The 25380-nt window shown below is 47.5% G+C and overlaps 2 protein-coding genes across 2 annotated transcripts in view; both read right to left on the bottom strand.

Annotated features, from left to right (window-relative positions):
- The window catches only part of LOC130491071 (zinc finger protein 493-like), a 67603-nt gene extending 65561 nt beyond the window's left edge, over positions 1-2042 (bottom strand). Inside the window, exons 1-2 of the mRNA XM_056864833.1 lie at positions 1983-2042; positions 1082-1211 (exon numbers count right to left, since the gene is read on the bottom strand). Coding sequence (XP_056720811.1) covers positions 1082-1211; positions 1983-2042 — 190 coding nt within the window. The remainder of the gene's footprint in view (positions 1-1081; positions 1212-1982) is intronic.
- A 16888-nt stretch (positions 2043-18930) lies between these two features.
- Positions 18931-24891, bottom strand: LOC130490985 (zinc finger protein 501-like). Its single transcript, XM_056864813.1, has 3 exons — positions 24819-24891; positions 20384-20498; positions 18931-19963 (listed from the first exon to the last, which is right to left on the bottom strand). Exons 1-3 carry the CDS (start codon positions 24889-24891, stop codon positions 18931-18933), a joined length of 1221 nt encoding a protein of 406 aa, XP_056720791.1.
- Between the last annotated feature and the right edge of the window lie 489 nt (positions 24892-25380).

Raw genomic sequence — 25380 nt, 5'->3', positions numbered from 1 at the left:
CTAGAGTACTGTGTTCAGTTTTGGGCAGCGCAATTTAAAAAAGACGTAGACAAGCTGGAACGTGTCCAGAGGACAACAAAGATGGTAAGGGGTTTGGGGACCAAGTCCTATGAGGAAAGGTTGAAGGAGATGGGTATGTTTAGCCTGAAGAGGAGAAGATTGAGAGGTGATATGATAACCATATTCAAGTACTTGAAGGGCTGTCATATAGAGGAGGGTGGCGAGTTGTTTTCTGTTGCCCCAGGTCAGATCAGAACCAACAGGTTGAAATTAAATCAAAAGAGTTTCCGTCTAGACATTAGGAAGAGTTTTCTGACAGTTAGAGCGGTAGCTCAGTAGAACAGACTTCCTTGGGAGGTGGTAAGCTCTCCTTCCCTGGAGGTTTTTAGGAAGAGGTTAGATGGCCATCTGTCAGCAATGCTGATTCTATGACCTTAGGCCTATCATAAGAGGGAGGGCATCTTGGCCATCTTCTGGGCATGGAGTAGGGGTCACTGGGGGTGTGAGTGGGGAGGTAGATGTGAATTTCCTGCATTGTACAGGGGTTTGGACTAGATGACCCTGGTGGTCCCTTCCAACTCTATGATTCTATGAAATTTTGTCCCTCTCTCCCAATCAGAGCCTTCTTTATCAACACATTTCTCTAAACAGAATGGAAATAAGTAATCGGTTTTTGTAGGTTGTCCGGGCTGTGTGACCGTAGTCTTGCTAGTTTCTTTCCTGACGTTTCGCCAGCAGCTGTGGCAGGCATCTTCAGAGGAGTAACACTGAAGGACAGTGTCTCCTTCAGTGTTACTCCTCTGTCCTTCAGTGTTACTCCTCTGAAGGTGCCTGCCACAGCTGCTGGCGAAACGTCAGGAAAGAAACTAGCAAGATCACGGTCACACAGCCCGGACAACCTACAAGAACCGATGAACTCTGACCGTGAAAGCCTTCGAAATAAGTAATATTTTCATTTTCCAGCGTTGTAATATTAATATATGTGGGAGTTTCGTCTGTTCTGAAATTCAAGATGGTCAAAGGAAGATGCCACCTCCTCGCATCTCTTTCAGATTTATAATAAAAGGGAAAAGATCCTTACCCAGAAAGGCCACCATCTCGTAATTTTCCTTCATCACTTCCCAGTAGATTTTCCTCTGGCCTGGATCCAGTAGAGCCCATTCTTCCCCCGTGAAGAACACAGCTACATCCTCGAAGGACACTGGGGATCTCTGAAAGAGGAAAATATGTCCCTGTTGATCATCGATTCCTACCCCAAGCATTCAAGAATGAAAAAAACATCCCATCAGAAACTCAGTTGATTAAAAGAATCGAATACATTAAAGCAAGAGCAAGGAAAATTCCATTTGTGTTTTGAGCCTCTGGCAAGTATAATATACTGAAAGTCTCAAAGAAAGAAATTCAGGAAACTGAAGAAATGGGCTTCTCTTCGCCAAGTCCAATCAAATATTAAAAAGAGACCCTAATTGACTCTCTACCACGGTTTACTATCTTGCACGTTTAAACCCAGAAACACAAAGAACATGTCTACATAGACAGTTTTTGCTTTGAACATTTTTGTCTGCAGAGGCATTCTGTGTTACTCTAAAGCTCGCCTCCAGCTCTCTAAACATAAACTGACCTAATTAAGGCCATCATGTCCTTTTTTCGATTTTTTCCTAATGAACCCAAGGCCTATTTACCCCAGGCCATGTGATCCTTGTGGCTCAGTGGCTGAGAGATGCAGGACACAAAAAACCCAACACAGACCTACAGCCTCAGAGACCTTTCCAGACATTTGTGGATTGTGGAATGGATGCAGCTTATACAACACACCCTTCAACTACAAGTAAGCTGCTGCATCATCTAACTGATTTTGGATTTCACATAAAAGCAACGGAGTACGGCAAAGATAAACATCTTGAAGAAAAATTAGTAATATGTGTGTTGGGAAATTCCCAAATACCGGAGGTCATTCACCCTTGCACATTTCAATATTCTACCTTTAGCCCTCCTGGATGGCAGATTCCACCGTATTCCTCTTTCCCAACGACTATGACCATGTGGAACTGCAAAAGTGGAATCTACAGAACATGTCTTGCTGCACTGCCCTTTTCACAACGATATTAGATCTCCGTATATTGTCCCCATTCTGTCAACCTTTCCCGGAACATCTGAAGAATTTTATGTTTCCCTTCTTGTCGCAGATACTTCCCCAGGAGACAACCTTCCAAGTAGCCAAATTCTGTCTTCGGACGAGTGGAATACGTAAACGGCTGAGACCAATAAGCCTATTCCATAGATGGCATCGCCTCCCCATTTTATAGCTTATTTTTCGACTTGCGAGAAGTCAGGAAGGTGGAGGGCAGCACAGACCGGGAGGGGGAATTAGATCGCCTGTTACAAAACAAACCTCCAGACTAGATGCCAATTCAGAGATCTTCTTCAGGATGATGCTCATGGGAATCACGTTCCACAGAAAGCAACAGAAGGTACTTAAAATACTTCCACGATAGGAGTAAAATATGGCCATACGTCTGTTTGGGGGCTAGCCTATGGAACGTGCAAAAAGCAAAATTGCAAGCATAATGACAAACAGGGGCCAGAAGGAACAGACAATGAACCTGGCTGGATCAGACCAGGGGTCCATCTAGCTATTAACAATAAAATAAACCCATGCTGGTTGGACAGAACACATTCAAGCGAGTGAAAACAGAATCACCCCCTCCAAGAACAGATCTTGCCCGGGAAGTTGCTCTCAACGCCTCCTCTTTCTCTTTCACTCCCATTCACACAGACTTCCTCTCCCCTCCCCTCTTCATGATGTTGATGAAATCTTCAACTCACTGGTTCTTGTAGGTTATCCGGGCTGTGTAACCGTGGTCTTGGAATTTTCTTTCCTGACGTTTCGCCAGCAGCTGTGGCAGGCATCTTCAGAGTAGTCACTACTCTGAAGATGCCTGCCACAGCTGCTGGCGAAACGTCAGGAAAGAGAATTCCAAGACCACGGTAACACAGCCCGGATAACCTACAAGAACCAATGAACTCTGACCGTGAAAGCCTTCGACAATATCTTCAACTCACCTTTCCTGCAGAGGTGCAAGAGCCAAATTCTCCCTCCAGCCAGAGGAAATGAGAAAGAAGAGAGGTCCCATGGAACTGCTTATTCCATACACTTCCTTCTTGGCCTTGTGGAAAAACTACCCCATGGACACCTAGGAAAGGCAGGGATGACTTCTCTGGTGCTCGCAAGGCCTTCTGGGAAATGTAGTTCCCTGCAACAAGACCCAAACAGAATAAAAAACCTGAAGTGTTTGGAAATGTGGAAGAGAAGGTTGCATAGTTTGTCGCTGCGTGTCACATGTATGCCAATAAATAAATATTTGCTGTTTTCTGGAACACCCTGCTTCAGTGATTTCTCTTCAGGCTTAATACAAAACTTACCTCACAGCAGCCACTCAAAGCCTGTACACTTGCTACCCTAAGAACATCTTATCAATGAAGGGAAGGCTTATACCACAAGAACAAGAAGAAAAGAGTGTGGAACAGGGGACAGAGTAACAATAAGCTGCCCCCCTCCCCAAAAAAGCCATGTTAAATATGGAAGGAATCGGAAAATCCTGGACCACTTAATCCCCAGGCCCCACCCCTGGCACAGTCCTTTTTGCCTTGAAAGTGACGGTTGGTGGCGGAAGGCAAAACTTGTCAAAAAAGACATACCGATGTATCAAAACTGGCCCCTCGCTTCAGGATGACGATGCGACTTGCAGAGCCAAAAAGGAATTGAATCAGACCATCCTGGCCTAGTTTAGCTCTACAACTTCCCTCCGCTATTTGCCAGGGAAGCAAAGGGTTACTCACTAGAAGCCAGGAAAGTGCCAGTAGCAGAGACAGGAGGGTGGAAAATCTCCACTCTATGAAAAAAATTAAGTATAGGTTTAGTGGGCAGGCTGTCTGACTACGCAACTGAAAACTGCTGGCTGACCTTGGGCCTGGCACACGTTCTTAGCCTAACCTACTGTGGAGAAAGTATCTTTATTGACGACTGCATTGCTCCCCTCTTGTTTGTTAAGTTCTTGGTCTCTGTAGTTTCCTAGAAGCTTGTAGTAAGTGCTTACACCTGCAGCTTCAAGGCCAGCTGTTAGCTTCAAAGGACATTCATAGAATCATAGAGTTGGAAGGGACCACCAGGGCCATCAAGTCCAACCCCCCTGCACAATGCAGGAAATTCTCAACTACCTCCCCCACACACCCCTAGTGACCAGAAGATGGCCAAGATGCCCTCCCTCCCATCATCTGCCATGAAAAGTTGGGAGGGGGTGTGAGTTCCCTCATCTTCACTCAGAGAATGTTCTGGTCAGAACTGGTTTGAGTCATCTGGAAGGTTTATTCATTGTGACCCGGTGATTGGAAGAACTGCATCATCTGACCTGAGTCTGAGAATCCATAAGTTGACTCGGGTCCTATGGTGGTGGTGGGGGGCTTTTTTTTTTGGCTACCACAGTTTATTCTAGTTTCTATACTTGACGTCTAAATCCATACACATCACCTGGAACATGGCGGCCGTGTCTCTTGCTGGCTTCTCTTCTCCCACATACCACTTTCCTCTCTCACCATCTTTCTCACAAAACAGAAGTGCTCACAGATGACTCTCGTTTTCCCTTTGCCTGCAACTTTCCAGCAAGCCCAGCTGATTCCACCCCAAAGGGGAGGTACCGCAAGAGGGTCTCAGGCAGGGGCCTTTCCCAGCCCTGCAACCTCAAACCTTCCTGTCTAAACCCTTTTTCGAGTGCCATCCCTGAGCTCCAGACTTTTGAGATGCAGGGCAGGAGCTCTGCCACTGAGCAGAGGGCCCCTCCTCTGGCCCAGTCAAATCAACAAGGCCATCCCTTCTCTCCTCCCATCAGCCTCAGCCACTCAAACAAAGGACTGTGGGAGAACCATTCTGTGCCAAAATAGAAAGGCCAAAAAAGGAGCACCAGGGATTTCCTATAGGAACAAGCCTGGATATCGTCTGTCTCTCCCAATCAGAGCCCTCTTCATCAACGCATTACTGCATCTAAATATTTAATGCTAAGTATTTAATGCTTTCTTTTTCAGGGGCTGTAGGATCCCCAGGTGCGGGATCTCCAGCGTGGTGCAGTGGTTAAGAGTGGTGGTTTGGAGCAGTGGACTCTGATCTGGAGAACTGGGTTGGATTCCCCACCCTTCCACATGAGTGGCAGAGGCTAATCTGGTGAACTGGATTTGTTTCCCCACTCCTACACATGAAGCCAGCTGGGTGACCTTGGGCATGTCATGCACTCTCAGCCCCACCTAAGTCACAGGGTGTTTGTTGTGGGGAGGGGAAAGAAGGGAAGGTGATTGTAAGCTGGTCTGATTCTTCCTTAAGTTGGCGTATAAAAAACAACTCTTCTTCTTCTTCCTCTGTGGCAAATGGAAGTGTGTCCTGAAATTCAATAGGACCAAAGGAAGCTGCCATTCCTTCCCTTCTTTTCTGCGTTCATAATAAAAGGGAAAAGATCCTTACCCAGAGAGGCCATAGTCTCATAATTTTCCTCCATAACTTCCCAGAAGAGTTTTCTTTGGCCTGGATCCAGCAGAGCCCATTCCTCCTCCGTGAAGACCACAGCTACCTCCTCAAAGGACACAGCGGATCTCTGAAAAAGGAAAATGTTTCCCTGTTTATCATCTATTCCTGTCCCCGAGCATTCAAGAAAGAAAGAAGAATCCCATTAGCCAGTCAACTGATTAAAAGAATGATATACATTAGACCGACAGCAATGAAACTGCATTCATTTTTTTCAACCTCTGACATATAGAATATTTGGAAAGTCTCCAAGAAATACAAATTTAGAAAACTGCAAAGAACTGGGCTTCTCTTTGTCGTTCAATTAAATGGAAAAAAACAAACAACCCCCCCCTATTTGACTGTATAGGTTCAACAACAGAACTACTTTCCATGTGTAGCTGCAGACATACACAGAAATTGTAATAACACAGAAGGTTTCTGCTTTAAACATAATTTTCTGCAGAGGCGTTCTGTGTTACTCTTAAACTTGCGTCCATCTCTGCAAACGTAAACTGGCTTAATTAAGGCCATCCTGTCTTCTGTTCTCTTTCCCCCCTAACAATCCCAGGCCATGTGATCCTCAGGACTTGGCGGGTGAGAGATGCAGGGTAAAGAACACCCAGCACAAACCTGCTGCCTCAGAGATCTTTTCAGATATTTATGCAATGTGGAATGACTAAAGTTTGTACAACACGCCTTTCAGCTCCAAGTAAGCTACTATATCATCTCAATGGATGTAAAATTTCATACAACAGAAACAGTTTCAGGCAAAGATTAACATACGGCAAACGATTTATTGAATGGGGGGATTATTCTTATCTAGAAGAACAAGATGAAAACTGGGAGTCTTGAAATTGGCATTAGCATCAGAATGACTGTGGGAGTCCCAGTGCCAAAAATCCAGGGGATGGAAACCTCTTGGCCCAGATAAACAACAGAATATCCCTCTAATATTCTGCAGTGGTCCTGACCTGGATGGCCCAGGCTAGCCTGATCTCATCAGATCTCAGAAGCTAAGCAGGGTCAGCCCTGGTTAGTATTTGGGTGGGAGACCACCAAGGAAGACCAGGGTTGCTGTGCAGAGGACGGCACTGGCAAACCACCTCTGTTCGTCTCTTGCCATGAAAACCCCAAAAAGGGGTCGCCATAAGTCGGCTACGACTTGACGGCCCTTTACACACACACATTCTGCAATGGTAATGATGGCCCACTTAGGGGAGGCCAGGAAGGCGGAGGCTGGACAGGCAGGGAGTGTGAATCAGATCCCCTCCTTCACAAAACTTCAGACCAGTTGCCAGTTTAGAGATCTTCTTGAGGAGACACCAGGAAAAGCAAGAGTAATGCACAAGAGTATGCACAGAAAAGCGTATGCACAGAAAATACAATCAGCACACTATGCGTTCGATCCTGGCTAAAACAGGGATTAAAGGAGGATAAAACGACCATGCAGGTGTCTTCTCTCCCCCTGTTCTTGCCCAAGATCTGCTGCATGAAACCCTCGACTCACCTCCCCTGCAGACCTGCAAAAGCCAGATTCTCCCTCCAGCTGGGGGGAGCCAGAAAGGAGAGAGGCCCTAAGGGACTCCATGTTGCCCAAATTTCCTTCTCCCCCCCCCTCCCCATGAATGAAAGGCAGGGTTGACCTCAATGCTTCTTGCAAGGCCTTGTGGGAAATGTAGTTCCCTGCAACAACCAGACCCAGAAGGAAGAACAGAACAGAAGTCTTTGGAAAGAGGGGGTTTCTTGGCTCTTCTGGGGCTGGGGGGCAGCTTCCTCTGACGGCCCCACTGCACGAGAAGAGGCCGGCTGTACAGATCCTGAAAAACAGACAGAAGGCGACGGGGAAGAGACCTTTTCTGCCTAAATCTTTAGGAGCAGAAAAGGGCCAGAGTCCAGTAGCACCTTAAAGACTAACAAAAATATTTTCTGATAGGGTGTGAGCTTTCGTGAGCCACAGCTCCCTTCTTCAGATACAGCTAGAATGGGAATCCATCTGTCTTTAAGTAGAGGAGAGTGAATTAAAGACAGATGGATTCACATTCTAGCTGTATCTGAAGAAGGGAGCTGTGGCTCACGAAAGCTCATACCCTGCCAGAAAATATTTTAGTTACCTCTTTAAGGTGCTACTGGACTCTGGCCCTTTTCTCCGACGGCAGACAGACTAACACGGCGACCCACTGTGAATAAATCTTTAGGGGTTGTTAACAGCACTTTGTTCTGCTGCTGGGAACTACCGTTTTCCAAGCACCGACATGTTAAAGCGTAGGGTTGCCAGCTCTGGTTGGGAACCTACCTGGAGATCTGGGGATGGATCCTGAGGAGGGTGGGGTTTGGGGGTGGGAGGGACCTCAGCGGGGTTCAATGCCAGGAGATCTCCAAGCTCCGCTCGGAGGTTGGCAACCCGAGCTTAAACCTCAAACCTTGATACGTTGTTGGTCAGGGGCTGGGGAGGGGGCCCCAGTTGGGATTCAGTGCATACCTAGCAGAGGAGATCAAAATAAATATCCAATGACCTAGCAGAGGAGATCAAAATAAATATCCAATGACCTAGCAGAGGAGATCAAAATAAATATCCAATGACCTAGCAGAGGAGATCAAAATAAATATCCAATGACCTAGCAGAGGAGATCAAAATAAATATCCAATGACCTAGCAGAGGAGATCAAAATAAATATCCAATGACCTAGCAGAGGAGATCAAAATAAATATCCAATGACCTAGCAGAGGAGATCAAAATAAATATCCAATGACCTAGCAGAGGAGATCAAAATAAATATCCAATGACCTAGCAGAGGAGATCAAAATAAATATCCAATGACCTAGCAGAGGAGATCAAAATAAATATCCAATGACCTAGCAGAGGAGATCAAAATAAATATCCAATGACCTAGCAGAGGAGATCAAAATAAATATCCAATGACCTAGCAGAGGAGATCAAAATAAATATCCAATGACCTAGCAGAGGAGATCAAAATAAATATCCAATGACCTAGCAGAGGAGATCAAAATAAACATCCAATGCCAAGGTCTGGAGAGCATAGCAGTATCAATGGCATCCGCAAAAATGCAGTCAGCATCTGCCAATTGTGGCACAGGCATCCCTGTGACCGGCAGAGATGGAAGCGGCCAACCAGGGTGCCCTGATGCAGCCGCAGATCGGCACACTGTTGCCCACAGGAAGGACACAGCAAGAGGGTGATGCAGGCATGAGTGGGAGGGGGTGGGAGAAACACCCACCAGGGAGCTCCGGGGATGCAGGTTCGAGTCCTCCCCTCCTACAGCTGTGTTCTTTATGGCAAAGCAGACTCATAAAGAAGGAAACGTGGTTGTCCCAACCACGTTACCTCTGTAGATCACAAGTCAGGGGCGGCCCTGATGGAAAGCCAGAGTCATCCTCTTTTTCGTAGAGATTCAGGTGGGTGAATGCGAGTGAGATGAGGGAAACCAGTTTTTTGCCGCCCGAAATGAACCTGCCTTTCCCTGAGGTAGACCCTTGGTCTACCTGATGCAGGTGCCAGGGACTTCCGCATGCCAAGCAGCTGCTCTGCCACTCAGCCACAGCCCCTCCTTGCTAGGGGCCAATAGTAGGGGAGGAATTGGACCTGTGTGGCCCTGCTTGCATGTCTTCGGGGGGGTTGTCTGACGGGCCCGTCGGAAAACGGATGCTGGATCAGAGGGTCCTGTGGTCTCACCCAGCACGGCTGCTCTTCCCCTACAAAGCTCTGGAGTTCACAGGGCAGATTTCAGCCACCCATTCTCCTCTTACAGATGACTGAAGTGGGTGGGCTGCATTTAAAGCCCTGCCTGCCCCCTTCCCCTGCGGTTGCCAACTGCCTGGAGAGAAAATGTCCTGACCTTTTCACACCTCTCCTTTACCTGGCAAGGTGATCTCTCTCCATCCTAGGGAAAGCTTCAGCGTCCCATTTCTACACATGAAGCCTCTGATAAAGGGACAGGATGTTTTCTTCCAGGCCTGTTGGCAGCCACATCCTTCACCTAACTTTTATATTTGGAAATAAGCAAATATTGGAAAGGCCTTGCCTGCTAACCCTCTGCACAAGGAAGCTGCTGTGAAAAGCAGGGTCAGAAAAAAATATTCAGCTGTGGGGATCTGGGGTTGCCAGCTCCGGGGTGGGAAACTCCTGGAGATTTCTTTTGGGGCATGAGCCTGGGGAGGGTGGGGTTTGGGGAGGGGTTTCAATGGGGTGTAAGGCCATGAAGTCCCCCTCCAAAGAGCCGTTTTCTCCAGGGGAACTGCTCTCTGTTGCCGAGAGATGAGTTATAATAGCAGATCTCCAGGCCCCAGGGGGACCTTGGAAACTCCAGCTGGAGACTGAAATGGCCCCCACATTTTGTCAGTGGGATGAGGTCTCTGTTGGTTTTATGCTGGTTGCTCAGAGCTAAGTGGGCCAGCAGCCTATTGGCCCGAGACCGGCTGACCCAAGAGCAGCCCTGGGATTTGGGGTGATTGAAGAAGGATTCAAGCAAGATCAAGGCAAACATGGTTCCTTCCAACGTTGTCTCTGTCACAGACGGTGGAGAGAAGAATGAAAATGGCTGATGCCCCTCTGGTCTAGGTTGGAGAGATTGGGGGGGGGCGCCCTCTGCCCTCACCTTCTCTTTTCAGAATGGAGCTGCTTCAAGGGGTCCATGCGACAGGAAGTCAGGTAGGAGTTAAATACTCCTCCAACAGCTTATTCCTGCAAAGAACTCGATACATGCTCTGTAGAACCTGTTACAGCCTAGATAAAGTGTACATAGTTGAATTAAAGGTAAAGGTCCCCTGTGCAAGCACTGGGTCATTCCTGACCCATGGGGTGACGTCACATCCCGACATTTACTAGGCAGACTGTGTTTACGGGAGGGTTTGCCAGTGCCTTCCCCAGTCATCTTCCCTTTACCCTCAGCAAGCTGGATACTCATTTTACCGACCTTGGAAGGATGGAAGGCTGAGTCAACCTTGAGCCGGCTACCTGAAACTGACTCCCTCCGGGATCGAAATCAGGGCTTGAGCAGAGCTTGGACTGCAGTACTGCAGCTTACCACTTTGAGCCACGTAAGCTGTATTTTTTCGTTTGGAATTCGGTGTGCTGTGTTCTTGGGTGTCCTTTCCCCACCCCTATTCCAATCCCATCCTCTTCATCCTTTCTCTCTCTTTTATAATAAACCTTTAATATATATAAAGCCCTTTTTTTGGCTTAGGGGTAGGCAAACTGCGTCTCGAGAGCTGCATGCGGCTCTTTGGCCCCTTGAGTGCGGCTCTGGACTGCAGGATCGTGGCCACCCACCTGAGAGAAGCCACCTTCCCCGGGCGCGGAGGGCGCGGGCTGGCTTCCTTCGGCGGAGGATCGGGGCTGCACGTCGCGGCGGAGGAGATCCTGGCATCCCTTCCCTGCCCCGGCCGGGCTCTGCGCGCACTCAGAAGTCTTGCAAAAGCCAGCTCAGAGCCGCCGCGCCTCGGGGTGTGTGTGTGGATCTTTGCAACGTGCTGGCCCGAGCACCGGGGAGGAGGGAGGCCCCGATCCAGCACACACACACCCTCCCCCTCCTTCCTTACCTGCAAGCTCCACCGCGTCCCCCTCGTGGCCTGCCCTTCCCTTCCGCCGCTAGAGAACGCCAGCAAGAGGGGAGGGGGGGGAGAACACCCATCCGCCTTCCTCCTCTTCTTCCTCCTCCTACTGCTTCTCGGAGGCCGAGGTACTAAGGAGGGGCAGACAGGCAGACGGCAGGCTGGCCGGGGAGGGAAGGAAGGAAAGAGCCCAGATGGCGGCAGGGGCGAGGAGGCCGAGAGGCGAACGCGGGAGGCCGAGGCGGCCGGGATGAGCCAGGGCGGCCGCCGAGAGGTCAGTGGGGGTCAGGGAGATGCAAGGCCATTGTTCACATTAAGTGTTTGTCAGTCATTGTCATGATTTAATTTTATGGATACCTTACTTACAATTTAATTTTTATCAATAAATAAAATCATTATTAAGTATGATATCAAGTTTTATTCAGTGTACCTATAGTTTAATTAAAACTTTAATTAAAGTTTATTAAGTTAATAAACAGTGTTCCTACCGGTACCTATATAGATCTTCACACAACGCGTGGTTTAATTGTGGGACTCCCTGCCCCAGGAGGTGGTGATGGCTGCCAACTTGGAGGGCTTTAAGAGGGGAGTGGACCTGTTCATGGAGGAGAGGGCTATCCATGGCTACTAATCAAAATGGATACTAGTCATGATGCATGTCTATTCTCTCCAGGATCAGAGGAGCAGGCCTATTATATCAGGTGCTATGGAACGCAGGCAGGACAATGATGCTGCACTGGTCTTGCTGGTGGGCTTCCTGGAGACACCTGGTTGGCCACTGTGGGAACAGACTGCTGGACTTGAAGGGTCTTGGTCAGATCCAGCATGGCCTTTCTTATGTTCTCATGTGTTTATTGCATCTGTGAATCTAGAGAGAAGTTTGCTCAGTGTTACTCCTCTGAAGATGCCTGCCACAGCTGCTGGCGAAACGTCAGGAAAGAAAATACCAAGACCACGGTTACACAGCCCAAATAACCTACAAGAACCAATGAACTCTGACAGTGAAAGCCTTCGACAATATTTTGCTCACATTGTTCACATTGTTTGTCAGTCATTGTCATGATTTAATTTTATGGATACCTTACTTACTTTTTTCCCTCCTCAGAGGCCATTTCTACCCACTGGCTTACTTGGCAGTAGACCTGGACTCCGAGGAGGGGAAAAGTCCCCCTTCAGAGGCCAGGTCTACCAATTGGCTTCTATGGGCCTCCGGAGGCCAGGTCTACTGCCAAGAAAGCCAATGGGTAGACCTGGACTCCCAATGGGACTCAGCCGGAGGCCAGGTCTACCAATAAGCTTTTATGGCGGTAGACCAGGCTTCCAGACGAAGACTCCGGATGGGGAGGGGGAAATGGCAGGGACTTACAATTTATTTTTTATCAATAAATAAGATCACTATTAAGTATGATATCAAGTTTTATTCAGTGTACCTATAGTTTAATTAAGACTTAAAACTTTAATTAAAGTTTATTAAGTTAATAAACAGTGTACCTACCTATATAATTTAAGAAATTTGGCTCTCAAAAGAAATCTCAATCGTTGTACTGTTGATATTTGGCTCTTTTGACTAATGAGTTTGCCGACCCCTGGCTTAACTGAACACATCCTGTTTCTCTGGGATATTTTTCTGAGTCTCTTTCCTACATGCTGGATGGCATGGGCCCTACACAGTTGGTTATAAGATATTTCCTCGGGTTTCTACCCTGTCACCTCGATATTGATCCAGCACTGTGCTAGAAGGATGCCTTCTCAGCAGGCCAAGTCTAGATGTTCACAGGAGATCTCGGAGTTGTGGTGGCTGCTGATCAGAGTGCTTTCTAGGGACATCCTTGGCCTAAGGGAGTTTCCCAGCAAATCAAGACACCATTCCCCACTATCACGGACAGATGGGATTTTCCAATCTGCCTGGGTGATTAATTCCCCCTCTCCCAAACCTGGAGCCCTGGGATTAATCCCCTTTAAGGTAGCTCAACTGAGACTGGTTAGGACTCTTGCATATGCAGTAAATCACATGAATAAAAGCATTTTCTTGAAAGGAATATTAAAAGGTTCATGTATATACATAAGGCAAACGAGTAAGTGCAATAAAATAGAAACATGTAACTTCCTAGCATACACTGACATACGTGAAGGTAGATAGATTGGCATGAGTGAAGCATCAGGAAGATGATTCTGGCAAGATGGTTCTTTAGTTTTTCTCTTCATGATGACCCTAAGAATCAGGTTATCCCCCACCCCCACCTGGTGTTTTTTCACAAGCTTGAGTTTTCCACCCTCCCTGTCTTTGCTGCCGGCACTTACCTGGCTTCACATGAGTAGACCTTTGTTTCCATCACAAACACCAGAGGGATGTTGTGCAGCTAATCTGTGCCAGGAGGGTGTGATTCCCTTCATTTTTGGCTCTGAAGGGCCCACCATCACCCTGAAGCAGGTGGCCAATTTTGAGGCTCCTAGATTTAGTTCTGGATGAGTTATGCCAGCCACAGACAACCATAGCTTCCAGTACACATGCGGGGGGGGGGGGAATGCTCTGGAAATAACCTTGAACAGGATGGTTCTGTATCAACTTGGAAATTCCTGTCAGCATTCAGAGGTGAGAGACCCCTTTGGAAGAGTTATGCCTGCCACAGACAGATGGACGGACAGATGAAGCCTTATATTTAAGTAGAAGCAAAATCAGGAGGGGTACGTCCACTAAAACAACAACGACACTCTTTTGCCTCGTGAGTTGGATCAGAGCTGAGGCAGCTGAGCTGGGAGTCAGAGCAGGAGACACAGTGGCTGTCGAGTCGTTGCTGAGTGAAAAGGACTTGTTTGCCTGGGGTTGATTGCAGGCCCCACCCTCTCCTGTCAGCTGTTGAGAGGTGGGGCTGCGATCCTTTAAATTGCAAGGCTCCTCCTTGCCAGAGGCAGAGTGGGGTCAGAGCTGAGGCAGAAGTCAGAGCAGGAGACAGAGCTGCTGGTGAGGTTTGTGGGTTTCAGGTTAGATCAACACATCAAGGTATTTCTGGTGTGAAAAGATTCACTACGAGGGTGAAGATGGATGCTCACAAACCATTTCCAGTCCCCTGAAGGAGTGTGCCATGTTTGTTTTTCTCCCTGAGGACAAGATGGACTTCACCTGCCACAAGTATAAATTGGTAGGTCTCTCAGAAGGTTCGGAGTCTTGAGGAGAGGATTGCTACTCTCCATGGCATCAAAAAAAGAGAGGATTTTGTTAACAGAAGCCTGGAGGCCATGCATAAGGAAGGGGAGACTATTCAGAAGGTCAACAGTGGGGTTGCCTGCCCTAATAAGACTCCTCAGAGCTGAAGCGGGTCAGTGCCTTTCAGTGCCTACGCTCTTAGAATTGACCCCTTCCTGAGAAGTGGTATGTTATCTGATTCAGTTAGTCACCTACTAAGCAGGACTCAATTTACTCACAAAAGTAAGTCTTTTTATTGAATAGCTTCAACGTAATATATGTGTGTATGCAAGTATTACAGTCTTAAAAGCAGTAATAATGTATACAAAAATTCAAGTTCTACGTAGTATTTACTTTTAAAATCCAATACTTAAAATATGACAGTTAGAGAAGTCTGATTTAGTTAAAAGAATCTGATTCACACCATCTAGAATGGTATATAAGAAAATCCATACATACCAAAAGCCAATCCCTTCTCTTAGTCCAAAGACTTAGAGAGATCTAATTTTCTAGCGTTTCCTTTATTTATACTGTCAAAGGTCACCTATTTGCGACTTGGTATGTTTTTTACGACACATCCTCTGTAGCTGCAAGCTTTCTGCAGACCACCATAGAAGGATTTCCTCTTCCAGCAGGTGATTTGCTGGTCATAGCTATTTCCTAGACCAGTGGTCGGCAAACCGCGGCAGTTTAAACCCCCCCGCCCATCAGCTGTTAGTCAGGCAACCGGGCGGGGGGGTTTAAAGACCCCACCCCCACCAGGCTTCCCGGGACTTCCCGGCACATCCCCCGGCCAAAAAAAAGGTGGTGGCCGTGGGGCGGAGCGTGCGCATGGACCCGGCGGCGGCACTGCGGGAGCTGGAAGCGCTGGTGGCCGGCAGCAGCTACTGCTGGTGGCTGAGCGGCGGGCCGGGGAGCTGCTGCCACATGCGCTGCTGGAGCGCTTTGCGCGGGACCTCTTCAGCAGGGCGGCGGGCTGAGGCGCGTGTGGGGCCTGGCCGGCGCTGGCCCTGGTGTCCGTTGGCCTGCGTGCTGTGCCGGCCGGGCGTGGCGGCAGCTGGGCGAGCTGGTGCGCGACGTGCGCTGGCAGCTGGTGCTGGCCAACAGCCTAATGGGTGTGCTGGTGCGGGAGGAGGTGGCGGGTGGGGCGGCCCCGCCCTAGTCCGAGCGGGAAGCGGCGCGCCTGCAGCTGGAGGCGCTGCTGCGCTGGGCCTGCGCCCCCCGCCGGCCCGTCCCGCACCAGGCAACGGCGCTCCAGGCATCCCACTACAGTCCCGGTGCCCCACAGGGCGCAGCGCCTGTCTGCGACGCTGCCCTCCGCGCCCCCCTCCAGCTGCGAGCAGGTGTGACGCCCCAACGCCCCCACTCCCATGGCCTCTGGCGTGTCTCCAGGCAGCGCGGAGAAGTTTAAAGACACCCCCCGCCAGGCTTCCTGGGGGGTTAAACTGGCAGGGGGGGTTAAACTGCTTCGTCGGACAGCTGGGGGGGGTTTAAACTCGCTCTCAAAAGAAATGTCAATTGTTGTACTGTTGATATTTGGCTCTGTTGACTAAAGAGTTTGCCGACCACTGTCCTAGACAGTCAGTTTTTAATTTTGTTATATCTCTATAATGATTAATTTTACCAACATTTCATCTCCTAAAGAACACAATAAAAATGAATATATTTTCAATATTCTACTACAATAAATCTACAAGCATCAGAAAGACAATCTGGGAGATCCAGGGAAGTCAGTCCGGATTTGTCCCCAACAGGTCCTGCCAGACCAACCTCATTTTCTTATGTGATTGAGTGACGAGCTTACTGGATTGAGAAATTGTGGTAAATGCTGTTTACCTGGATTTCGGTAATGTTCTAACAGTCTAACTGCTAAACTAGAGGACTATGGACTAGACTCTAGGATAGTGAGGGAGTTGGGAATGTTTAGTCTGGTTGAGGGGAAACATGATTGCTCTCTTTAAATATTTGAAAGGCTGCCACTTAGAAGAGGACAAGGAGCTGTTCCTGTTGGCAGCAGAGGATAGGACTCAGAATTTTGAATTTAAATTGAGGGTGGAAAGGTACCAACTGGATATTAGGAAAAAAAATTTTAAATGAGCTACCTAGGGCGGTGTTGAGCTCCCCATCACTGGCAGTCTTTAAGCAGAGGTTAGACAAGCACGTCACGGATGCTCTAGACCAGGGATGGGGAACGTCAGGCCCGCGAGGACATTTTCAGTGGCCCCCAGGAGCTCCAAGGCCCTGCCATTGAAACGTGGCCCAGCACAGCACTCCCCGAAACTGTTCCAGAAGCCGCAGCGTGCAGGAACGCTGAGGCACCCTTTAAACATCCACTCACCGCCTGTCAGCTGTTGGGCGGCAAGAGGGAGGGGGGAAGAGGAAGCCATGTGCGTGCGTGCGTGGCAGGAAGCCTTCAGCCTTGCTGGGCTGCATGCGCATGTGGGGGGGGGGGAAGGCGGTGTCTTGGTGCTCTTCCCTGCCACCCCCCTCAAAGGCCTCCACCAGCGGCAGCAGCACCGAGCCCAGCCCGGGGGATGACAGCAGCGGAGGTCTGGAGCTGGACTTTTGGGAGCCGCCTGAGGGGGATGAGGAGAAAGGCGATGAGGAGGAGCTGCTGCTGGAGCCTGGAGGAGGCCTGGCCTCATTGCTGCTGGCCTCCCAACTGCCGCTGTTGCCCCCCGGGCTGGGCTCGGTGTTGATGGCGGAGGCCTCTGAGGGGGGCGGCAGGGAAGAGCGCAAACACACTGCCTCCCCCCGCACATCCGCGCACGTCAGCAGCAGCTCCTCCTCGCCCAGCTCCAGGCAGCTGCTGCCACCTCCTCCTCCGGGAGCTCGCGGAGGGCCAGACAACCCCTCAGCAGCTGCGCGTCCACCATAGAAGGGCCTGCCGTGTCCCTCCATTATGTTCTTTCTCTCCTCCCTCCATTTCTTTTTTGTCCCTCCCCCTTCCTTTCTCTTTCATCCCCAGTTCCTTCCTTCCTTTCTTTGTCCCTCCCCTTTTTCCCTCCCTCCCTCCCTTCCTTCCCCAGTTCCTTCCTTCTTTCCTTTCCCAGTTCCTTCCTTCTTCTCTCTCTGTTCCTCCCACTTACTTTCTTTGTCCCACTTTCTTTCATTTTTCTTCCTTCCCTTTCCTCCCTTTCTTTCCCTCCCTTCTTCCTCTCCAAGAGTTGCCAACCTCCAGGTGGTGGCTGGAGACCTGGAAATCCTAGCATCTCTCCCCCCATCCCCTGCTGGTGATCTATGCCTGGTATGGCTTCCGAATGATGTTATAAATATGCAAATGGCCCTTGGCAGGAAAAAGGTTCCCCACCCCTGCTCTAGACTGATCCTGCATTGAGAAGGGGGTTGGACAAGATGGCCTGTATGGCCCCTTCCAACTCTATCATTCTATGATTCTATGGGTGAATCTTTTGATGTCTAGTAAGGTGGCTATTGTGAGAGAAGCACTTACCACACTCCAAACATTTATATGGCTTCTCCCATGTGAACCTTTCGATGTGCAGTTAGGTTGCTATTCTTAGAGAAGCACTTTCCACACTCCAAACATTTATACGGCTTCTCCCCTGTGTGAATCCTCTGATGTGCAGTTAGGACGTCATTCTCAGAGAAGCACTTTCCACACACCAAGCATTTATATTGCTTCTCCCCTGAATGAAACTTTTGATGAGTAGTTATACTGTCTTTCCAAGAGAAGCACTTTCCATACGCCAAGCATTTATATGGCTTCTGTCCTGTGTAAACTCTCTGATGTGCAGTCAGCTTGCTATTATTAAAGAAGCACTTTCCACACTCCCAGCATCTATATGGCTTCTTCCCTATGTGAATTTTTTTATGTTCAGTTAGGTAGGAATGCTCAGCGAAGCACTTTCCACACTCCAAACATTTATATGGCTTCTCCCTTGTGTGAGTCTTTTGATGAGCAGTTAGGTGGCCATTCTGAGAGAAGCATTTTTCACACTCCAAGCATTCATACAACTTCTGCCCTGTGTGAACCCTCTGATGTGTAGTCAGCTTGATATTAGAGAAGCACTTTCCACACTCTAAGAATTTAAATGGCTTCTCCAATGTGAACCTTTCGATGTAGTTAGGTTGCCATTAATAGAGAAGCACTTTCCACACTCCAGACATTTATATGGCTTCTCCCCTGTATGAATCTTTTGATGAGTAGTTACACTGTCATTCAGAGAGAAGCACTTTCCACACGCCAGGAATTTATATTGCTTTTCCCCTGTGTGTCTTTTGATGAGTAGTTAGATTGCCATTCTGAGAGAAGCATTTTCCACACTCCAAGCATTTATACGGCTTCTGCCCTGTGTGAACCCTTTGATGTTTACTTAGGTTGCCATTTTGAGAGAAGCACTTTCCACACTCCCAGCATGTATATGGCTTCTTCCCTGTGTGAATCTTTTGATGTGTAGCAGGGTGGCCACTGTGGGAGAAGCACTTTCCGCACTTCAAGCATTTATATGGCTTATCCCGTGGGAACCCTTTGATGTTTACTTAAGTCACTATTTTGAGAGAAGCACTTTCCACACTCCAAGCATTTATATGGCTTTTCCCGTGTGAATCTTCTGGTGATTAAGTAGGTAACCATTCCGAGAGAAGCACTTTCCACACTCCAAGCATTTATATGGCTTTTCCCGTGTGAATCTTCTGGTGATTAAGTAGGTAACCATTCCGAGAGAAGCACTTTCCACACTCCAAGCATTTATATGGCTTTTCCCCTGTATGACTCCTTTCATGCGTAGTTAGGTGGCTCTTCTGAGAGAAGTACTTTCCACACTCACAGCATTTATATGGCTTCTCCCCTGTATGACTCCTTTCGTGTGTAGTTAGATTGCCATTGTGAGAGAAACACTTTCCACACTCCAGGCATTTATACGGCTTCTGCCCTGTGTGAACCCTTTGATGTTCACTTAGAGTACTATTCTGAGAGAAGCACCTTCCACACTCCAAGCATTTATATGGCTTCTCCCCTGTGTGAATCTTTTGATGAGTAGTTAGGCGGTCATTCCGAGAGAAGCACTTTCCACATTCCAAGCATTTATATGCCTTCTCCCCTGTGTGAACCTTCTGGTGTCTAAGTAGGCCAGCATTCTGAGAGAAGCACTTTCCACACTTCAAGCATTTATATGGCTTCTCCTCTGTATGACTCCTTTCATGTGTAGTTAGCTGGCCCTTCTGAGAGAAGCACTTTCCACACTCAAAGCATTTATATGGCTTCTCCCCTGTGTGAGTCTTTTGATGAGTAGTTAGACTGCCATTCCGAGAGAAACACTTTCCACATTCCAAGCATTTATATGGCTTCTCCCCTGTGTGAATCTTTTGATGTGTAGCAAGGCCGCCACTGTGGGAGAAGAACTTTCCACATGCCAAGCATTTATATGGCTTCTCCCCTGTATGACTCCTTTCATGTGTAGTTAGCTGGCCCTTCTGAGAGAAGCACTTTCCACACTCAAAGCATTTATATGGCTTTTCCCCCGTGTGAACCTTCTGGTGTCTAAATAGGTCACCGTTTTGAGAAAAGCACTTTCCACACTCCAAGCATTTATATGGCTTTTCCCCCGTGTGAACCTTCTGGTGTCTAAATAGGCCACTGTTTTGAGAAAAGCACTTTCCGCACTCTAAGCATTTATATGGTTTCTCCCTTGTATGAATCCTTCGATGTGCAGTTTGGGTGTAATTCCGAGAGAAGCAGTTTCCACATTCCAAGCATTTATATGGTTTTCCCCTTGTGTGAACCTTCTGGTGTCTAAATAGGTGACCATTGTGAGAGAAGTACTTTCTACACTCCAAGCATTTACATGGCTTCTCCCCTGAGTGTATTCTTTCATGTTTTTTTAGCTTACTAATGCAGCGGATGCTCTTTCTACATTCCAAGCATTTACACCGTTTCCAGCATGTTGCAACTTTCTGATATGTTTTAACACTGAATTTGCCACTGAACCCTTTCTGATTCATGGGACCGCTATGTCTTCTCTTTAGTATTTCATTTTGGGATGAGGTTTCAGGTTGATTCCTGCTCTGACAGGCAACCAATTCCTTCCTCTTCTTTGGTATTTCCCTTTTCCATCTGCACTCTTGCTTTGGAACCGCTTGATCCCCAGATTTTGTTTCCACCTGATGTTCGCTGTCTTTTCCCACAACTATCCTTCCGGATTCTGTCTCACGCACCATCTCCCTCATTTCTTTAACTGCAAAAGAGAATCAGAAATTAAATAAGATGGAAAAGGTGCAAATATCAGTTTGCAGGTAAAGTCAGTGGTCAATGATGTTTTCTACAATGAAAATCTGGGGCCCAGAAAAACTTCAGCAATATTTAACCTCAAACCAGGATGTCTTATAAAGGAGAAATGGGTGACCAAAGGAAGAGAGAGGAGATTTCTTTCTTTTGTTGCAGAAAGGTGGTCAAGACCACATTAAGGTTAATATGTTTTCTGGTGTTTATTCAGGGATCACACAGAAACAAAATAGAAAAAGTAAATTTAAAAACCTTGAATTTTATTGAAATAAGTTTTGTTTAAATAAAATGTATAAAATATGGAAACAAATCTAGAGATTGAAGACATGTACCGACAAGATGGAGCTTTCTAGAAACCTGGAATATAACCCAGACTTGCAGAAAATCTGGGGGTAAAGTACCTTGGGGGTTATTACACCCCAAAATAATAGAAGCTATGCCTGTAACATGGAAACAAATGCCTTCACTGGCCATTGTTAGTTAACCACAGAGTACTGTCAGCTTTCAAGCCTTGGTTTCTGTTGGTTAGAGGCAGGGGCAGGAGACAGGGTGGGCTGCTTTGACCTTTGAGGGAGGATTCCCCTGGGCCAGGCCCAGCACCAATCACAGCCAGGAAACCTGACGCTACACGAATTGCATGGCTCACTCAGCACTGGCTCCTCCCTACTGTTCAAAAGCAACCGCCCTGCAAATGCCAGTGTGTTGGAGTGGTTAAAATTTCATAATAGGGCCTAGAAGACTCAGATTCAAATCCCTATTCTGCTATAGAAGGTCACTGGGAGACTTCGGGCCAATCACACACACATAGCCTAACTTACTCCACAGAGTTGTTGAGAGGATAAAATGCAGGAGTGGGGAATTGTGGAAGCTGCTTTGAACCACAATTGGGAAGAAAGATGGTATATAAAGCAAATGAGAGCCAGGTTGGTGTAGTGGTTAAGAGCAGTAGTCTGGAGCGGTAGAGTCTGATCTGGAGAACAGGGTTTGATTCCCCACTCCTCCAAATGAGCGGCAGAGGCTAACCTGGTGAACTGGATTAGTTTCCCCACTCCTACACATGAAGCCAGCTGGGTGACCTTGGGTAAGTCACGCTCTCTCAGCCTCACCTACCTGACAGGGTGTCTGTTGTGGGGAGGGGAAGGGAAAGGTGATTGTGAGCTGGTTTGATTCTGCCTTAAGTGGTAGAGAAAGTCGGCATATAAAAACCAACTCTTCTTCTTCTAAATCATCAGTATAGCTGAACATGGGGGGCACTTGGTGGGTGGGAAGTACAGAAGATGGAAAGCGGAGCATTGAAGGTCTGCCAAGAGGAGACAAATAGTGCAGGGAAAGGGGAAAATAAAGTACTCTCCACAAACCCTTGCCGATTCACTACTGTGGAACTGAGTCACGTCCTACCAGCACCATGCAATAGGGCCTCTAGCAGCTAGGAGGGCACATCATAATTGGGCCAAATTTCTCCCAGGTAGAGGCTGCCAGGGGGAGGGGAAAGCTGAAGACCGGGAGGGGGGAATAAAAGTAGGTGAGCTGCTGAGTGAGGAAATGGAATGGTGAGGAAATGGAGGTTGCCACGAGGAAGGAGAGGTAATTGTGTGGGAGAGGGAACACGGTGAAAAATTAGCTGCCCCCAGAAGCAGTGCCAACCATTCAAAGAACTGGAACACCCTGGTTTATGAAACCCCCAGACTCCCCGCCCCCATGCCAAATACTTTTTGCATTCAAAGCTATGCCTGATGGTGTAAGGAATAACTTATCCAAAAACAAAGCTACGCATCTCAAAATTGCACCCACGCCTGCTTCACAATGACAGTGGGACTTTTAGTGGCAAAAATGAATGGGATCAGACCATGCAATTTTGCATCCCCTTAAAGGAGAAAAGCTGCAAAGATGGGGAGAGAGGAAAACATTGTCTCCTTTACAAAACAAAAGGGTTCGAAGACTGTCCCTGAGTTTTCTGAGGCAGTTATGTTTGGTGGGTAGAGAGATTTGCTATACATCTAATTTTGCCTACAGTTTGCCAGGATAGGATGATCTCCAAGGCTGCTGCTTCTTGCAGTATTGCCACAACTCTTTTGTCAGGAGGCAGAGCTAGGTTTGTAAACACTGGTGTGGGAAATTCCTCCTCTGCCCTCGTCAAATGTACAATGCCATTCCTCCTCTGCTCCCATCAGCCTGTCACTCAAACAGCGGACTGTGGGAGAGCCACTCCCCGTCAAAAGTGAACAGCCAAAGAGGAAAACAGGAGCTGCAGGAATTTGCCAGTCAACTGAAGCACAACTTGGTGATCTGGGGAAGTTAGCACAGATTTGTCCTCAACAGATCCTGCCAGACCAACCTCATTTCTTTCTTTGGTTGAGTGAACGGCTTCCTGGATCGTGGGAATGCTGTTGCCGTTTTTTACCTGATCGCAGTAAAGCTTTTGACTGGGTTCCCCATGATATTCTGGTTGGTGAACAGGAGGACTGCAGACTGGACTCTAGGATAATTAAGTGGATAGGGAACTGGCTGAAGAACCATACCCAAAGAGTAGTTGTCAGTGGCATTTCGTGTGATTGGAGGGAGGTGTCCAGCTGGGTGCTACACGGCTTCGTTTGGGGCCAGATACTTTCCAATATTTTTAGAAATTTGCACTTGACAACAAAATTGAGAGGAGCAGCGAACATTTGAGAAGATATAGAATTCAATGAGATCTGAACATACTGGAAAAAAGGGCAGATGTGAAAAAGAGTGAGTGAGTACAGAACAGAGTGATGAGGAAATGCTCAGTCAGGAGAAGGGATGTTGAGAGGAGACATGATTGCTCTCGTTAAGTATTTGAAGGGCTGTCACTTAGATGAGGGCAGAGAGCTGTTCCTGTTGGCAGCAGAGGTTAGGACTCGCAATAATGGGTAAAATTTACAGACAAAAAGGTAACGGCTAGACAGTAGGAATTCGTTTGTTTTACAGTAAAAGTAGTTCAACAGTGGAATCAGCTCCCTAGGAAGGAGGTGAGCACCCCCTCACTGGCAGTCGTCAAGAAGAACCTGGATGAACACTTTAGGCTGATCTTGCATTGAGCAGAAGGATAACCAGACGGTTTGTATGGCCCTCCAAACTCTGCGATTCTAACCTAACTAGAAATAGGCCCTCTCTGGATCGGGTCTTCCCATGTGGAGAAGGCGACGTAGAAACAGTTTCACATATCCTCCTTACATGTCCACTCTACGATAGGGGCCGTTCCAATCTCATAGATCCGTTACTCAGTGATAGGGAATGGTTACCTACTAATTCAAAGGTGTCCTACTTTATGACCACGCAGAATCCAACAATTATTGACTCAGTGGCAAGGGTTTTTTTTGCTTGTAATTAGAGAACGGGATTGCTACTCTGCACCATATAATGGTTAACTCAGGATTAAACAACCAAGTAACCAATCTAGTGGGATTTGTATGCTCTTATAAAAATGATTTTATACTAACCTTTACCATATGATGATACCTGCATACTTTATTTCATGATTTTACTGTAAACTCCACTGTACGTTTCCCTTTTAATGCCAATAAAGGCTTTCGTATTCGTAGGTCCTCTCTCCTAATCAGAGCCCTCTTCATCAACACATTTCTTTTTCCCGCATGGAAATAATTCATGCTTTCATTTTCAGACGTTGCAAAATCCATATCTGTGAGAGCTCTGTTCTTTCGTCTGTGGCAAATTCAAGTGTGTTCTGAAATTGTCAGAGAGGGCATCCAGCCGAGCCACGGATAGCAAGCCCTGTCTCCTTCCCACCCCCCTTTCTCATTCCTTGCTCGCCAGGAATTAGCGTTTCAATAGAGATCCGCTGCGAGATCTCTGGCACTGCGAAACAATGCCTGGAAGTCCGAGAGATCGCCCGGTTGTTTGCTAGGCATCTCACCAGGAGGTTTAGTAGGGGGCAATCACCGGCGAACACTTCCTTATTGTCATCTTGCATCCTTTCACATTCTAAACAACTCTGCTGCACCTCACCCTTTCATGTCCTACCAATGATGTAATCAATTGTATTGTATGTTCCCTATAAAGATGACCAGTATTCTGTATTCCGTATTCTGACCTTAAGTTGTATAGACCTTCTGAATCCGTTATGCTTTCTTAATAAAACTTTGAAACTCTCTGCAACGTCTGGAGCAAAGTTTATTATTACTGAAATGCAACGAGGTACTGAAGTCTGACAGAAATTCAAGAAGGCCAAAGGAAGAGGCCACCCCCTCCTTTCTCTTCTCTTCCGTGTTCACGATAAAAGGGGAAAGATCCTTACTCAGAGAGGCCACTGTGTCATAATTTTCCTTCATCACTTCCCAGTAGAGTTTCCTTTGGCCTGGATCCAGCATAGCCCATTCCTCCTCCATGAAGAAAACAGCTATCTCCTCAAAGGACACTGGAGATCTCTGAAAGAGGAAAATATGTCTGTGCTGATCATCAATTCCTGTCCCCGAGCACTCAAGAAAGAAAAAAGGATGCCATCGGACACTCAGTTGATTGAACGAATGCAATAAATCAAACCAATGGAAAGGAAAATTGCATTCATTTTTTTCAGCCTCTGAGTCTTAGAATATATTGAATGTCCCCTAGAAATACAAATCCAGGAAACTGCAAAGAACTGGACTTCTCTTGGTCGAGCAATCAAATGTTTAAAAACATACCCTAATTGGCTGTCTACCACTGTCAACTACACTATCTTGCACGTTTAACCATGGGAAATACACAGAAATTATACTGAATCAGAATCATAGAGTTGGAAGGGACCACCAGGGTCATCTAGTCCAACCCCTTGCACAATGCAGGAAATTCACAACTACCTCCCCACACACACCCAGTGA

This window comes from Euleptes europaea, chromosome 1 (assembly GCF_029931775.1).
Source record: "Euleptes europaea isolate rEulEur1 chromosome 1, rEulEur1.hap1, whole genome shotgun sequence".
NCBI classification, from domain to species: domain Eukaryota; kingdom Metazoa; phylum Chordata; class Lepidosauria; order Squamata; family Sphaerodactylidae; genus Euleptes; species Euleptes europaea.
This window is presented reverse-complemented; position numbering and strand designations above follow the sequence as displayed.